The sequence below is a fragment of the Arctopsyche grandis genome, chromosome 5 (genome assembly GCF_051622035.1).
Source record: "Arctopsyche grandis isolate Sample6627 chromosome 5, ASM5162203v2, whole genome shotgun sequence".
Taxonomy (NCBI): Eukaryota; Metazoa; Arthropoda; class Insecta; order Trichoptera; family Hydropsychidae; genus Arctopsyche; species Arctopsyche grandis.
The window spans coordinates 8,487,877-8,506,543 of NC_135359.1; the positions used below are offsets into that span (position 1 = coordinate 8,487,877).

The window sequence follows — 18,667 nt, forward strand, 5'->3', positions numbered from 1 at the left end:
CGTGACAAATTTACCCAAACGCATCTCGAGAGGGGTGGCGTAATATTCTGGTCAGGGACTGTATTTGAAAGTCAATAGAATGAAAGTCAATAGAATGTAGAAAAAGTAAAAACGATCAAACGAACTTTTTGGTAGATTGATTGATATAATTGTGCACAGCGTACTATTGGAGATACCTTGATTCAGTGGTAATTGGATTATTCACTAGTCACATTGCGATCGCCCGAAAGACAATTTTTGCCACGAAAATCGCGAATACGGAATATTTAGCACTCGAGTTCTCGTTAGTATGATAGTTATCGTTAGTATGATGGACTTTTCGGCTGCCAGATGTTCCGTTATAGAGATTTTAGCGACTTTAGGGCGAGCGCTTTGTGACCAATAATCACAGAACCGAGTCAGTAGTTAGAAGATGATGATGTTAGTACTTTAGTGGGTGTAATAAAACTCACGTAAGTCCAGCTAAAATGTTGAGCAAACTGCTCTTCCCGGCTCCAGAAGGTCCCATGATGGCAGTGATCTCTCCCGATTTGAAGTATCCGTCGACTCCATGTAATATTTCCTTTGTTGCTGGAAAAAAAGAAGAACGATGATTTCACAATTGAATCATCAGTGCAGATGACGAATATTGCATTATAAAGTTAATTTGAGTTGCACAAAAACTAAATGCTCCGTGAATAATTCGAGGTCTATCTGACGCATGCGTCAACCGGAACATGTTGATTATTTCGACAAAAAAGCAGTGGTATCACCCTAATAGTTTCCGGAAACCTGTTATTTAATCTAAAAATTCATATAATTTTTGTCAAAAATTATGCAAATCTTGAAAATTCAATGAACTTTCATGTAATGGTGCCTTGGACGAAAAAAATGTATACATATACAATAGGTTTTCATTTCTTTATTGAGAAAAATTTGGAAACCCGTTGTTCCAAAATTGGGGTGACACCACTGCAAAAAAGTACAAAATGTCAAAGCAGGACTGACATGTGTAAGTAATTTAGCCAGCTAAAAACTTCTGGATAATGGACGGAAAATCGGAAGTGAAAGCAGAGTTTTGCATCCACACGGAATGGCAATCAAATCTGCCATTGTTATCATCTTGTGGAAGTTATGGTTATTATTGTATGTAGAACTTGTTCCATTCTTTCGTATATTGATTTCTAACTGTTGTATAACTTAAATATTCAATTAATTAATGTTTTTTTTTATATCGACTTGTTAATGCAAAAAACGATATAAAGTTTTGTTTTTGCACCAATACTGTCTACATAGTAGACTCTACCATGTAGTGCAATGTCTTGGCTGCACCTCTCGAGTAGTTTCTTATCAGTTGTTGAAGGGTAGAAGTTGTAGAAGAAAGTTGTTAATGATTTAGGCAAGATTTTCTAAATTGTTTATTTTTTAAGTTATTTTGCCACTTTTACTATTCAAAACGGTTCGGTGACGATTCCGCACATCACTAAAATCTCGATCACAGAACAAGTGGCATTGTACAAATATTGTCGTGTGCGTGATCACAATGTGCGAAAAAGTCCGTTTACCTTTTTCGTATATTTAATGTGTAGTAACTAGTGTTGTGCCCGTTAATATTTGCAACGGGTTGTTTCGGAAAGGAATAGATACATGAATTAAAATAAAGTTTAAGTCGAAATCGATATAATAACTCTAATTCTAATTTTTTTATTTGACACATACCTACATACGCACGCATATACATCACATCCCTTCCGTTTTTGAATATATTATTATAACCAGGGCTGTGGAGTCGGAGTTCATACACATACACTATAAATTTACTTACTTTTTATTTATCATTACCAATAATCCAATAAATTGGGTTACACGTCAATTTTTAGTGATTTTTTTTAATTCCTTTAATTTTTTATGCTTTGAAAATCGCTATTATTTTTATTATTAACAATTTTATACGGTGGTAAGAAAATTTGATCATACTAAAATTGTTCAGGTCGGAGTCAGAGTTAGTTTCAGAGTCGGAGTCGAAGCATAAGGTCGGAGAGACGAAGACAGAGTCCGTAAATTTTGAAGCAAATCCACAGCCCTGATTATACAATATGTATACATACAGTAGAACCTCGATTATCCGGATTGTTAAAAATAAACACAAATTCATAAATGCGTAACATGAAAATTTAAAAATAAGATGGAGAAATGAGTCAGTTGTCATCAAAATTCAATACTCAAAGGATGTTCGTTTCTTGAAAATTTGATCGCGATCTAAATATTTATTTTTAATATTACCAATATGGAAAAGACAACGTGTTGTAGTTTCGTTAAAAGACAAATTAGATATAATCCATTCTTTAAAAAGCGATGTCGCAGGACGTTTTTTGTCAAATAAATATGGTATTGGAACGTCAACGATCTCGGATATAAAAAAAACAAAGTGAAAAATTATGAAGTTAACTGATTCTTTAATGTTAGAAGATGGAAACTCGGAGCGTAATGTTATGAAAAAAATTAGAAATGAATAAGTCAAAGAGTGTATTTTTATGTAGTTCATTCACAGACGATCGTCTGGACAGCCATTATCTGGTCCATTGTTGTGTGAAAAAATATTATTTTTGAATACAAGATTAAATGGAAATTCTACAAAATCCAATTAAATTACTTAATCTGACTGATCTTCATGTAATTTGATATGTATACATATATGTAAATGTAGACAAATAAAAATTATTCATACTGAATGTACTCGTCTTTCCCTGTAAAATGTGATTTTTTCGATTATCCGGACTATCTTCGTCCTCAATTAGTCTGGTTAATCGAGATTCTACTGTACATATGTACATATATGGTGACGATAGCACCAACGATTTTCAAGATATCATTATAGAATTATATATTTATAGATAATTACATACATATATATTACATAATATATGGTTATTAAAGTTTAAAGTTAAATTGATTGAAACAACACTGTTCCAATTTCATCAAACTACATTTAAATGAAAAACACAACTAAATCGATATTTTGTAATAAAATAGACAAGTGCTATATATTACAAATGTTGACGGCAACATTCTTATTATTCAAGTACAACTTCTATAAACCACTTTTCAGCCTCTCGCTCCAAAGGTTTCAGCCTTCAGAAGGGTCAGTGCTCGGTGACAGGGCCGTGCCGTGCTATGATACAGTGATGCGGCCGCATTAGACGGCATCTTAAGGGGGGCGGCATAAACAGCGAAATCGAAATACAATTTACTATGAAAAACCTATCGATGAACCAGTAACACAAAATGTCTATACCCTTCAGTTATAAACACAGATTACCTAAACACAATCTGCTTTAGGTCATCGAATTTAGAGAGTCTTTAATTAATATTATGTATTAGATGTATTATGAACATTTATAAGGATTGTAAATAGGTTTTTGAGCTCTTTTTCCTATTATGCTGTAGATTAACATTAGAATAATATAATACTATGATTAATAACCAAATTAAATTAAATTGTAAAATAGAAAATGATCAGCAGATCAGTAGCTATTAAAATAGATATAAGATGTATTGTGAACATAATTTCGTAATAATAAAAAGCATTTAAAAATCAAAAAAACCAGTAAGAGAGGAAAGTAAATTTAAAATAAACTTTTTCAATTATATTCTGGACATGACCCTTAATTCTCTAAATGAACGATTCACGCTTTTGAAAAATCATAGAAAAAGTTTTCATTTTATATGACAAAACGCTAGAGCATTGTTGTACCAGTCTCCAGTTAATACTTTTTGTCGAAAATGCACGATATATAAATGAAAATGATCATCAAGAAGAATAACGTGATGTTTCCCAAATGCTACTACATATATGTTATGAAACCTGTGGATATTTTATATTATTTGTGCCAAAATAATTCGATTACTTTGTATCCGAATACTGTTGTAGCTCTGAGAATTTTATTAAAATTCAATGTCTCTGTAGCCAGTGACGAAAGACGTTTTTCCAAATTGAAATTAATAAAACACTACTTAAGAAATTTAATAAGCCAAACAAAATGTCATTAGTTTCCGTTGAATCTACATTAGCTGCCACTATCCTACACACATAAAGTTAAAGTTAGAAGGCTGCAACTGTAGTAGATTGTTCTAGTTTATTGTTATAGTTGATATAATTATTTTAAAGTAGTTTATATTTTCAAAATACTTATTTTTATTTTTATTTTTCATTTTATTTATTGAAAAATCAAGACAACAGATGTAGAAATGCATAAAAATAAAGAGAAAAAAAAAACATCTGAGTCCAATTAGAGATTTTTTACAAAGAGTTGTTTTAAATCACAATCAAAGGTTAGTAAAAACATTTTGGGGGCGGCATTTCAAAGACTTACTTACATACTGAGAAAATCTACGGCACGGCCCTGGTCGGTGATCAACTGCATAGTAGGAATGTGAGTTTAATAAACGAGGTTTGTTTTTGTGAAACAACGTGAAAAATTGCAATAATGCGAACCCATCTATGCGTGATGCAACGCGGACGACCTCGCCGATGCATTTTTACACATATACACATTATGCAGTTGCGCTAGAAGAGTTTCTCAATTTTCCTAATTCGACGAACCTTAAATACAATCGACGGCCCTGTGCGATTAATCCGCTCTAATGTGAAACTTTGAATTGCACTTTGGAAAACGGTTGGGTAACTTGACCCTAGGCGAAATCGTCAGCGTTACTTTACGCGTCGTTAATCTGCAAACTATGTATTTATTTTATTTTATTGTATTTAAAGTTTGAACCATTGTAGCATTACAGGAATTCCTAATGCGCCACAATGGTCAAAAATTCATGAAGTATTCGATAAAAGCAGAAGTCAAAATTGACACCACTTCACAGCCCTGGAAAGGAGAATCACCACACCGATTAATTGTTGGCTGTATGTAACTGACACGCCGTGCAGTTTGAATAGCACGTTTTAATTCAACAAAGTTGAAACTATGTATGTATGTTGTAATATAAGATTTAAGTATGTCGATTTAAAAACTGGTTTCTATGGTGCAGAATTTGCAGAAGCAGATTATGCCTGGAATTGAAATATATTGGAAAGATTCGGAATATGATCATTTGAACATAGTTTTGGGTGCAGTACTATCTATGTATAAGTATTATAGCTATAGCTCAGTAGTTACGTTAATTATTGCCAGGGCTCTGGAGTCGGAGCATTTCAAACGAAGTTGGAGTCGGAGTCGTAAAAAATCAACCGACTACGAATTCTATTTATTATTTTATTACGGTATTTTTCAACTACATATATATGTTTTATTAAAGTAAATCTACTAAGAAAATTTATAATTTCATTATAAAAATGAATTTAAATTACATTATAGATAAAATCGTTGAATTACAATTATTTTGATGTGCTATGGCCAAAACTGATTTTTTCCTCCGTCTCATACTTTTTTATTTTAATTTTTTTTTATTAAATTGATTTTTTTGTGTATTAAATTCATACACAATTACTATTAACGTATTAACGTTATATTTATACCTATTTTACTACCAAATAATTTAATAAATTGCGTTAAATTAAAATTTTTGGTGATTTTTTTTTAATTATTTATATTTTAAATATTGCTATTATTTTCAATACTAATTAATAATAATTTTATACGTTGGAAAGATAAGTGGATCTTACTAAAATCGTTCAAGTCGGAGTCGGAGTCGAATCATAACAAAAAGTCACTACATTTTTAACCATATTAACCCCTGGTTAAGACGGTTAACCACCGAGAGATTCCCGATTTCGAGCCCTGGGTTGACCTCGATTGAAAAGAATTTACTCCGAGTATTTCAAAATATGTATATTCAGACTTGAATATTTGTAACATCAAGTCGATCGTTTAGATCAGAGTTTGCTAATTTATCTGATGTCACTGTTGAAGCAGCTCTTCATCAAATGCCAAAAACCATCCTATCTACTATTTGTCACCAATATTTGAATACTATTCCAAAATTAATAATCTATAAATTTATATTATATATGAACAAATTTAATTACCATGTGTCGTTCAGGGGTAAACCCATAATGGCATTATGGACAGATATAAATTTCAATAAAATAAAATATAAAGAATGGGGACATATTTCTTAAAAACAACGAACAGAAGAGCTTTCGTGCCTAGTCGGTTTCCCTACATCCAATGTTGCTAAAATCAATCAAAGCTATATGATGAAACTATGACCCCAATTGCTTGAATATAAGGATTGGCATAAATATGTAATTCTCAAGGTCCATTTTCGCTCCATCCGATCGTCCGACACGACAGGATTGTGGTCGTCTTATATGGGTATACTTGTATTTAATTATTTCCAATAGCACTGTCAACCTAACGATAACTTAGCAATCTGTAACCTAGATTGAATTTAACCTACGTGCAGGATAACATGGGTAAAAATATCTATGAATGTACCATAACCGAGATTTTATGCAAATAAACTAGTTTTATTCAACAATAAATTTTATTCTATTTGACTTTTAACTTCATATTATTGTATGTGGATTGATAATTACGAATATATGGAACGATCCTAAAATGCCTTCGTTCGTAAAACAAAATGGTGGAAAAATATTTCAAACGTCATTTTTGACATTCCCGTTGTGGCGGCTCGCTTATACGACATGGCCGAGTTCTGTTGCCTTCCTGCGAGTGGGAACCAACTCGGCTGGGTTCGGAGAGCTACTACTCACTCTGTCTTCAGCTGTCATATAATAAACACGTGCATTAACATGCCAGTCGTCTCATTCGTTCATCCCCCATACTGGTGACCCCCGACATCGAGCCACGCAGCCTCGATCAATTTCAACATGCCGCTCATCCCTGCCTCGCCGAGCCAGGCGGGGAAGCTACCCGCCGCGCCCCCATCGCCATCAACACAGCACGCCGCGGCCCGCGGGTGACAATAAACGAGCAGACACGGCTACCTACCTACCGACGTCCAGCCACAACGTCGACGACAGGTGCTTAAAAAAATGGGGGAGCGAATGAGACGACGATCTTGACAGCTGGATGTGGAGTCATGCGCGATCCAGTACACATAGAACGGTCATCCAGCACCACATCACACACCACCTCAGCACCATCATCATCATCAAGGCCCCGTCCGTCCCCACGAGCGTCGTCACGCCGAGACGGGCGGTAGCGCTACAACACCTCCACGAGCCACAACGACTCACAGTCCAGCTCGGAGTATCATCAACCACATCGATGCCCCTGCCGCCCCCGCCGCCCCACCAACCGACATCAGCCTCGGAAGAGCGGCGCCGCCGCAGCATCGCATCGGCGCGACTATCGGACCAGCCACCGTCCTGCTCGCGACGTCACCGCCCTCGAATCTACCGACCATTCAGGGTGGTACACCTACACAGCGGATGACCCACGTCAACAATTTTTTTCTCCCCACTCAATAATTTTTTTCTCTTTCTTTGTGTAACAATAATTTTTTTTTCTATTGTAAAATTTGTTTCTTTGTAATTTTGGTATCGCTGATGCTGGGGGGGGGAGTGATGTGGCGGCTCGCTTATACGACATGGCCGAGTTCTGTTGCCTTCCTGCGAGTGGGAACCAACTCGGCTGGGTTCGGAGAGCTACTACTCACTCTGTCTTCAGCTGTCATATAATAAACACGTGCATTAACATGCCAGTCGTCTCATTCGTTCATCCCCCATACCGTGAACATCATTATTTATTTTCGTCAAATTTGTCAATCATTGCATGGGACGGCTTCCAACATCTATTAATTTTATGAGACCAGCTATGTATTGCCTAAAAATAGATTAAAGGGGGGAGCGGGTGGAAGGATCGGTATGTATTGCCTCAAATAAATAATGGGGCTAGTTAAATTGCAAACAGTTTTTTTAATTTATGGAAATGGGTAGCCAAAACCACTAATCAAAAAGCAGGTATAAAGGGAAATCATATAAGCCGGCAGTGTCGCTTGTTAATGCTAACAGCCGAGAGGTTTCCAGGTTCAACCCCTGGGTTGACTTCGATTGAAAATATTTTTTTCAGAACTATTTCTGCAGTGTTGCTGGTCTGACTTGAATATTTGTGAGTCCAAGTCGATCATTTCCTATCAGAGTTTGCCAATTTATCTTATTTCATTGTTGAAACGGTTCCTCATCGAATTTGCAAAAACCATATTACCCACTATATCACCACTATTTTTATTTATTTTTTATACAGGTAATAGACACATTTTTATTAACACGAAATCTATGTATGTATTACCAACAATATAATACAAGTATTATTCAAGGCCAATTACAAACATTACAATCAATCATAGAGACATATATGGACAATTTTTGAATATTAACAAATTATGAGACGCTGTAAACTAAATTTTTGTTGGTTGCTAATTTGTTAGAAGCGTTTCCAATGAAATCAGATCAATTGACAAACTCTGAAAGGAAATAATCGACCTTGGAGTCGAAAAACACAATCGAAAGCATAAACGCTAACCACTGATCACTGATAGCCACTGTTAATTAAATATGATTTCAAATGTATAATCAACTATTGGTTTTACCCGGCTTCACTCGCTATTTGTAATATAAAACCGCTTAAACATGGCTATTATAACAGTAAACATTTATTTGTTTTTTAATAAATTTATTCGAATCGAAAAAAAATTAATATTCAACGATATCGGAATCGTCATCATAGAAACTTTGATTTGTTTTCGATGCTCCCACCCAAACCTTACATAGTTACAAAGTCTCTTTCGAAACTACATATATATTAGATGAATTTGTACAAGTTTGATACTATAGGTTTATCAAAATGAAGGCGGCGCTTACAAACAAGCATCTCAATCTTCGTACGCGTTTGAGATTCGCGAAGAGCTACGTCTGAACAGTGTTACTACATGGATGTGAAACGTGGACTCTGAAGACCAGGATGATCAGCCGCATCGAAGCTTTTGAGATGTGGGTCTACAGGCTTATGCTGAAGATCCCGTGGACCAAAAATATTTCAAATGAAGCTATCCTCGGCATGATAGGGAGAGGCAGGGAACTTGTTTCTGTCATCAAGCGGAGAAATATGGAGTACCTCGGACACATGATACGAATTTCTCCGTTTGATAACCATGGGAAAAATAGAAGGATGAATATGAAAAATAGAATATGATTTTTCTAAGTGGAATTTTATTTAATTCTCATATAAAGACAATTTAATGTATTATCCCTATTAATTCAATTCAGATTCGTGTAAATACGAGTAAATACTAGTACGAGCTTTTAGGTCGCAATTTTACCGATTTAAAATTCAGCACACTTCCAATTAAACCTTATAAACGAAAACAAAAAATAGTGTGGCTAGAACACTATCCCAATAAACATGTTTCAATAGAAAAAACTCAATAAAAAATTGTATTAACAGTGGGAAAAAATTCCAAATGAAAATACGTACTTTTGACTTTTGATTTGAACTGGACGACGACTTAGAGAGATTTGAAAGCTGAAAAGTACTACAAATGAAAGATAAAATACCCGACTATAGATTCCAATTTTTATTTTGAACAGGAAATTGACAGATTTTGAGAAATCGACCGAACAACACCAAGATATAGAAAAATCGCGCGATTTAAAAAATACATATCTCCGAATCTCGAGCCAATCAACATTTTTTATTACCAAATTCGTGTTCATTGGGCATAGATCTATAAGAAAAATCATATCTCGTCTCTGAACCAAAAAAAAGTCGACATTTGTCGAACAGTGTAATTGAGAATCATTGAGCATTGATAAGAAGAAGAAGAATACTACGTGTCACTCGGGGTTCAACCTGTAATTGTATCATGGGAAAATATAAATTTCTATAAAAATAAATAAAATTTGTTCTAATTATTGTTACAATATTAACAGCTGCCGATTCTTGATATACATACATACAAATACAATCATATATAAATGGTAATACATACCATTTGCAATCGAATAATTATTAGGTTCATTAGATATGTACGTCGAATTTGACCCTGCTTAAATAGCGATTTTTTTATGACGCACATATCAGCTGACAGAAAGTCATCAAGTGGTATCATTATTATGTATCAAATAAATAGTACGTTACATAAAAAGCGGTATCGATCATAGCAACCGACATTATATTATACATCCAGAGAAATGTAATATTAATAGAAGTGGCTTTAGGTGTTCTTTTGTTGTCAAGTGACATTCTGTCCGCGGACAGATCTAAATAATTTTAGCATCAGTCGTATTTGATGTTTGTTTATATTACTTGCAAGATGGGCAAGCATCGGTAAAAATTGCACAATACATTCAAAAACACACAATAAACAACATGAGATACATTTTAATAAGAAAATTGATTCGATTGTATTCCGTGCGATGTAGCGTATTTATAGATACGTACCGCGTAAAATTGACAACAATTATTTTATTCGTAAGGGCCCCTCTATTCTTATTACATCTCTCTGTATACATCAGTCTAGTCTCCAAAGCAATGCTATTAATTTCACAATCAAAAATTAATTTTTCATCAACGACACTTGACCTCACTTGCCCTCGCGTTTTGCAAGAAGTCTCCATCATACTATATAAATCCACTCGTCCAAGAATATGTTCCGTGAACAATTTTATAGACCACTCTATTGAAACGCATCCTATGTATGTATGTTGTATGTAAATTTCCGTGTAAATAAACGCGTTCATTTCTGGTAGACCACATTGTACGATAGAATCATGACATTACATAACACTTTTGAGACATGTCCGACTGTTCCAAACAAGGTTGGGTCACATCCAAATATGTACAATATCTCATTTATTTTTCGCTCTAGAATTTCACTGCCGTGCCAAAGAGTAGAAAGTCGATCGATTTTTTCGTTCGCCGAATCGTCTCGTTTTCAGGTCATATTCACGCCTTCTTTTTGTACAACCTTATTCTTTAAACTAGTACACTACAGACGAATCCAAAAGTACACGAAGCAATACAGAAATATTTCAGGATATAATACAATCTATTCATGTACCAATTTTCAGCTCCGGTGAACGTGCATACACATGTACACGGTACGATGAATGTAACAAACATGTCAGTGTATCGTAAACAATGGATCGCGAAATCAAAACAAAATAAAGTAAATATAAACATTTCCATTGAAGGCGTGAATGATTATAGGTAAATTAGATAACTTGGGGTTATCAAAGATGCGCCCAATTACAAAAATAGGCGGTTACGACATTATCAATTGAATCGTATAATGGTTGAACCTGTAAATTAAATGTTATAGATAAATTTATACTCTGGAATTTCTTCTTGAATAAGGACTATTTATGTCATGGCTATATTTCCAGCAGAATAGACTAGTGGTCACGGGTTCATTAGTGCGCATTACAACCGTGTTTAGTGCGCGGGAACAAAGCGCGCAACAGTATGACGCAAAATAAGTTTATTTTGTATTGTTGACTGCTCATTTAAATAAATACATATTATATATATATATATATATATATATATATATATATATATATATATATATATATATATATATATATATATATATATATATATATATAAATTGGTACTCTTAAAAAAACGTGTCCATGAAATTTTCATCAATTATAAAAAATAATAATAAAATTAGGAAATTTTTCTCAAACTATACGAACGTTTCTCATGATTCCTCAATAGTTTAGCCGTCAAATGTTTGGTTTCCAAACTGCTAAAAGCAGATTAGACATGATAATAATAAAATAAGGAATTTCACCGTGTGAAATTTCAAAATTTCGGGCAGGTATATACTATACCGGTCATTGAAATACTGACATCTTTGATTTTACAATTTGTATTGTTTTAAAGAGACAGCGCTTTTGGGAAATAGTCGTTCTAACGCAAGGCTGTGGAGTCACAACTTTAAAGCCGACTCTGACTTTATTTTATGCTTCGATTCCGACTTCGACTTTATTAAGATTGACTTGCCAACGTATACAGTTGTTAGTGATAAAAATAATAGCGATTTTCAAAATATAAAAAATTAAAGGAATTAAAAAAAGTATTAAAAATTGACATGTAATTAAATTTATTGAATTATTTGTAATGAAATAAATATTAAAAAAATAAGTAAATTAATGTATGTGTATTAAATGCATACACAAATAAATCAATGCAAAAATGAGAATGAAAAAAAAGTATGAGACGGAGGAAACAATCGGTTTTGGCCATAAAACATTAAATAAAATACCTGCAATTCAACGATTTTATTGATTTAAAATTGGAAATTTTTAAATAAAAAAAATTAAAAATATTGATATACGAGTATGTATTTACAAACATTCAATGAATGATACACATATTATAAAAATACGTATGATAATTTATCAGCAAAGAAAGCAGTTGAACCGGTGCTTGCTGGAAGGTGAGAGTAATAATTCAAGATGATAAGCAAAATTGCACTTGACAACTTGAAATCAAACTTGATTATATAATAGTTTTTTTAATTTAAAAAAAAAACATTACGTGTTAGATAAAGTAAAAAAGGATAAATAAGAAAGCTGTATATGTTTTTAATATTATGTACATAATACGAGTAAATGATTAAAGTTCAAATGGCAATCAATATTTTCAATAGACGCTTAATTTGTCAGGATTTTTTATTTTATTTATATAATTTCAAATGACTTTACTTTTACGCTCATGACGAATCTATCGTGAGTTCAAAAGTTTCACAGTTCGAAAGTGAAAATGAAAGTGTCACAGGTAAATATAATACAAAGACGAACCTTGACCCACAGTAAAGCAAAGTACACATAGAGGAAACTATCAATCACCGCAAAAGATTTATAGCTAAAAGAAAACTGTGCCCTTTCACTGTCGAATGATATGAATTTCCATTTCGAGCGGCAAACTTCAAATGTAAAATTGCAAAAAGCAGCGAGTCTCAGTTCTACCGACAAAGATTTATTCATAAATTTACAAATGGTGACTGTATTTATCATTAAAAAACAATTCAAATATATGTATTTATGTAGATCACTATCAAAAGCACAAAGCTTTATACGAGCCAAAATTTATATATACATACAAACATACATAATGTAACGTAGAAATTAGGTGATTGGTGCTCATCAACCACCGGTTTACTAAAACTGATCACTCGATCGTGCGTTCGTGCCAAAAATCCCTCGGCGTATGAATAAGCTGTATACAACAGCCAATAAGATCTCGCGACCCATCGACCAATGATCGCTCTGCGCTGATAGTACACGCTGTGTATAAATATTCAGCGAATTTGTTCCGTGCTTCATTCGGAGCTGGATCGTCAACGGAGCAACAATAGACTATCTCTATCACTACTCGCTGCGTCTTTCATTCCGATCTCGCAAACCCCTCTTCACGTCCACGCTACAACAATATGCATTCAATATGATATGTTAGCCAGCAGTATGGCTTAATGATAGCGTGTATGTTTAACACCAAGTGATCAGTGGGTTCGATCCGCTATACTGCTGGTTAGATTTGGGGGTATTCGTGACTCCAAATCGATCGTTTCTTATTATCAGAGTTTGCCAATTTTATCTCATTATTGTTGAAACGGTTCCTCAAAATTCGCAAAAAATTATCTTTCCTGTTGTCACAAATCTTTTGTATTTATTGTGTGTATAATTTGTAAAAATTATGTACAAAATCTAAATCCACAGATGTCTCGATGGATTCATTCTGTAATTATTAATTAATAAATTGTTATTTCGTGTTCTCCAGCTTCTGGATATACAGTGATTTATGTAATAATAAAATGCTGCATTGCTTGTAATTAATTGTCCAATAATTGCGCATTGGGGTCTTGCTGTCAAGCCTTCCTGGTATATATGTATATATATATATATATATATATATATATATATATATATATATATATATATATATATATATATATATATATATATATATATATATATATATATATATATATATATATATATATATATATATATATATATATATATATATATATATATATATATATATATATATATATATATATATATATATATATGTAAAAAAAATGTTGACCTAGCAAAGACAAATAAGCAGGGCCGTTTATGGATATGCCAGATTTAAAATCATAGGTGAAATTCACTCAAATATTTTTCATCAACAATAAGCTGATCGAAACAGTTTGATTCACGGCTTGTCTCTCACAACAGCTTCGATCATATTTGCTAATTTTAAAGCTCCAACATTACTATGTAGATTGTTATACTATTCTGAAGTTGACTCAGTTTGATGTGATGCAGGCTTAAGGTTTTGCGCGTTTGCATTACACTGAGTTCAGAATATCAGATTTTCAAATGCTTACTCAGCAGATTTATCCCGAATTTATTTATCTACATCTAATCATTACACAAACAGACATAATACATTATTTTCAAAATTTATATCACAAGCGCCAAGTGAAAATTTCACTTTCTAATGAATCGAACGCGTTGGAGTGGTGATGCTTGTATTAAGTATAAAAAAATAGTACAATAGTCAACTTTTCCGTACTTTGTTGTGCGAGACAAATAATATATTTCCAAATTGAATGTCAGAGGCGGCCAACCGGCGGTCTGCGAGTCGAGCGTGCAAAATTGCTGATTCACATTACCACTTTCTCCATCAGTATACATATGTATGTATGTACGTATGAACTTATAATATAATATCTTAGAGTAAATGACATATACACACTCGCATAACACAATAGTGTCGTTAGATTGAATTCGCTATTAGTATACGAATATGAACGTACATATGTATGTATATATGTATGTTGCGAGAGTGGGGAATTTGCATATTTTGAAGCGGAAGAGAAATGGTCCAGATTCGATAGAATGATAATGACCTCAATGCATAAGAAATGTAAGAGAACCGCGTAACAAGTTCATTACTCTTCTTGAGTCGACTACGTAATTATTGTAATGATATATTTATGCGTGAATATTTTTACTACGAATCATGAGTTCATTCATCGGTTTTTATTATAGCAAAGGTAAAAAGTATGCAACAAATAATTTAAAAAAATTACGATCCAAACATATGTATGTACCTACAGCTTAATATATAATTTCGAAAGAGACTTTGTATGTATGTATATTTGTTTGTTTGTTAGATTCGTAGAATCCGATGTTGAATTTAATAAAAAAAAAACAAACGAATATTAAAAAAAAAATTATAAAATAAAACTACTCAAATAAATTTAATAAATGTTTACTATTAGATTGGCCATGTACAGATACCGAGTGAAGCCGGGCAAAAACACTAGTCTTCTCTACATACATATATCTATCTATATATATATATATATATATATATATATATATATATATATATATATATATATATATATATATATATATATATATATATATATATATATATATATATATATATATATATATATATATATATATATATATATATATATATATATATTGAGTGAATGCGACAGTTTCACTTCGACCAGATAATACGTATTTTAAATCATTTTATCGACTAATTACATTTTATCGACGCGCCTTAATTTTCATTTAAGTATGAAGCGCCAGAGTGTAGTTAAGGAAATGTTTACGTTAGCAACCAACTTGCGCATTGCCAACGTACAAATACATTACGCACCACTCATACCAACCTGACATTACGTACCACTCATAACAATCCTACATATCTATCCTACGGTTCGGTGATTACTGGTCACAAATTACTCGTCACAAAGTCACTAAAATCTCTATAACGGAACATCTGGCAGCCGAAAAGTCCATCATACTAACGATAACTATCATAGTAACGAGAACTTCAGTGCCAAATATTGTGTATTCGCGATTTTCATGGCAAAAATTGTCTTTGTGACCACCCCAATGTGACGAATAGTCCAATTACCCTATCCTACATGTTTGTCTGTCTGTCACGTATGCGTTCCTGTACTTAACTATAACGGCCAAAAACAGGAATGGTAACGGGAAAAACGGGAATGAGTGGCATTGCAACGCAATAATTTCAAATGTTTTTAGGGTAAAATAAACAAATAATTGAATAGTTTCAAATGTGTCCACTGCCTGCGGTTTTCCAACAAATGGGAACGGGAACGAGAAAGAGAACGGGAACGGAAACGGGAACGGGAATTGCATGCGTGATTGTGGCATTGCAACGCATGCCGGGTTCAGCTAGTATGTACATAAGAATGAATGTCTGTGTGTGTGTCTCGAATAGGTTCCTAAACCACTGAACCGATTACGATGGAACTTTCAGGATTTGTTGTATGCATGTCCGGGAAGATTATTGTGAAAAAATAACGGGAAATAACGGGAACGGTAACGGGAAAAACGGGAATGAGTGTCATTGCAACGCAGCAATTTCAAATGTGTTCGCTGCCTGCGTTTTTCCGACAAATGGGAACTGGAATGGGAGCGAGAACGGGAACGGGAACGGGAATTGCATGCGTTATTATAGCATTGCAACGCATGCCGGGTTCAGCTAGTACATATGTACATATATAATATGTACATATGTCTGCTTGATTCAAAATATGGATGGCCTGGTGCACAGATATTGTATGTCCATTTTTGAATTTGCATCGAATTTTAAGTTTGTATACCACATAAATTACCTTGAAATGAAAAACCTGAATTATTCCAGCATCTACAAACTCCAAATTCGATACATATTCAAATATGGAATGTACAATATCTGTGCACCAAAGCCCGATCGATACGTACATACATTTGAGTATGTAGACATTAATAAATATGTAGACCAAGAAAACCGTTTTATTATGTATGAAAATATGTAATATGAAATTACGAAGAGAGTTCACGGTGAAATCAGAAGACTCAGGACCAACAAGCGAGCCCTACTGGTGTGGATAAACTCGAGAAACTGGTCTACAGCAACATTGCCATTGACAATGAACCGCAAAAGGGTCAAGTAATTCGCACAGCACATGATTCCGACGAAGAATTTCCAACACTTCAGTTTCTCACAACACCGACTATTCCAAAAACCAATATTTTGTATTACATATTGCTGAAATATGGATTTTTCAAAACAATCACAGCTTTAACTTCTTAGATAAAAATATGCCGTTAGAAATGGGAGACCTCGCTTATACGACCACTTATCACATGCCAATTGTTTATTAACCTTTCGACCAGACAGTCTTCTAAATTTTAAATATTAGGTCACCGTCTATCTAAATTCGATCATTTTTTAAATATGCTATTAAAACTTGTAATCTTTAGTACAAAATGATATTGACATTGTAGATAGGTGCACATAATTTCACATTTTTTTACATAGATACATATATACCAAGGAGGCTTAATTAATTAAGTAACAATTAATTAACACAAAGACACATTTATGGATTTAGAATTGTACATATGTATATTTTGATATTTGCGACATAGCTGCATCATAACCTATGCACCGCGGTAATATGTGTTCCTCGAACAGCACTTCGGCCTAATGCGTGCGAGTGAGATCGCGCGTGAGGGAGAAAACCGATGTTAGTTAGTATTTTGTCCCTATGCATATACGGAATAACTAGCGACTGCCGATAAAGTACATATGTATGTACGTAGCTGACAAACTCTACGAGTCGTAAACAATGTGTGCCGCGAATATCCAAAGGTTACGATGCTCTGACATAGCGGGTATGATGGTTTTTGCCAATTTGATAGAGGAACCGTTTCAACAATGAAATCAGATAAATTGGCAAACTCTGATAAGAAGCGATCGACTTGGAGTCACAACTATCCGATTCTGACCAACAGTATTAAATATTAGCACGGGATCGAACCAAACGGTGCTAAATATAAACGCAACCACTAAGCCATACTGCTGGCTAATAATAGGTATGTATGTGCAAATGTATTTATTAACTCATGGGTCAATAGTGATATATCGATCGCAGTGAAATTATAGTCAATGATCGATTACAACTATGTAATTGATAAACTGTTTTCAAATTCGTATACAAATAAGCCATGCATAATACGTACATATACGTACATATAATAACTAGTAAATAAACAAGAATGAAAGTCAAGTTCTTGCAAATCGGACAGGAAAATTAAGGACAAGTTTTGTGTTTTAGTTCCAGATCATAACATAAAATATGAGTAGCTAGGAGTCTTAATATCCATATATAATTAGTTTTCAGAAGGTTTAGGCTAATGTGGAAAGCTCATTGTTCGAAGCTGTGAAAAACTATACAAGAAAGGTAGTTAAACCATGCTGACCAACGCCGATCGACATTTTGCAAACAAGTCCATGCGTCTGAAATACACCGATAGGCGTTGTTTTTTGAGTATGTAAAAAAAACAAGAATACTACCCGCTAAGCCTTTCCAGATAGCATTGAAAAAAAATGCATTGAACATGGGTAGTGTAATCCGTGCGAATGTTTATAAAGACTGGTTTATACCAGAATTTCTGAATTTGTAACCATAGCAGAATTTTTCGATGGAAATCCCTAACTGCTGAGTGTTTTAGATTGTGGCTTGGCATTTTAACAACAATGAAGAAGATGGAACTAGTTTTGGAAAAATACATTAATTAATAGACTTTTTTTTATTTATTTTATATTATTGAAAGATATATTAGAGAGTCTAAACACACCTTTACAAAACTCAAAATCCTCGGCGG

General features: G+C 33.6%; 1 protein-coding gene across 1 annotated transcript in view; it reads right to left on the minus strand.

Annotated features, from left to right (window-relative positions):
• The window catches only part of LOC143911483 (ATP-binding cassette subfamily G member 4), a 35,374-nt gene that overhangs the window by 7,910 nt on the left and 8,797 nt on the right, over positions 1 to 18,667 (minus strand). Inside the window, exon 3 of the mRNA XM_077430360.1 lies at positions 453 to 570. Coding sequence (XP_077286486.1) covers positions 453 to 570 — 118 coding nt within the window. The remainder of the gene's footprint in view (positions 1 to 452; positions 571 to 18,667) is intronic.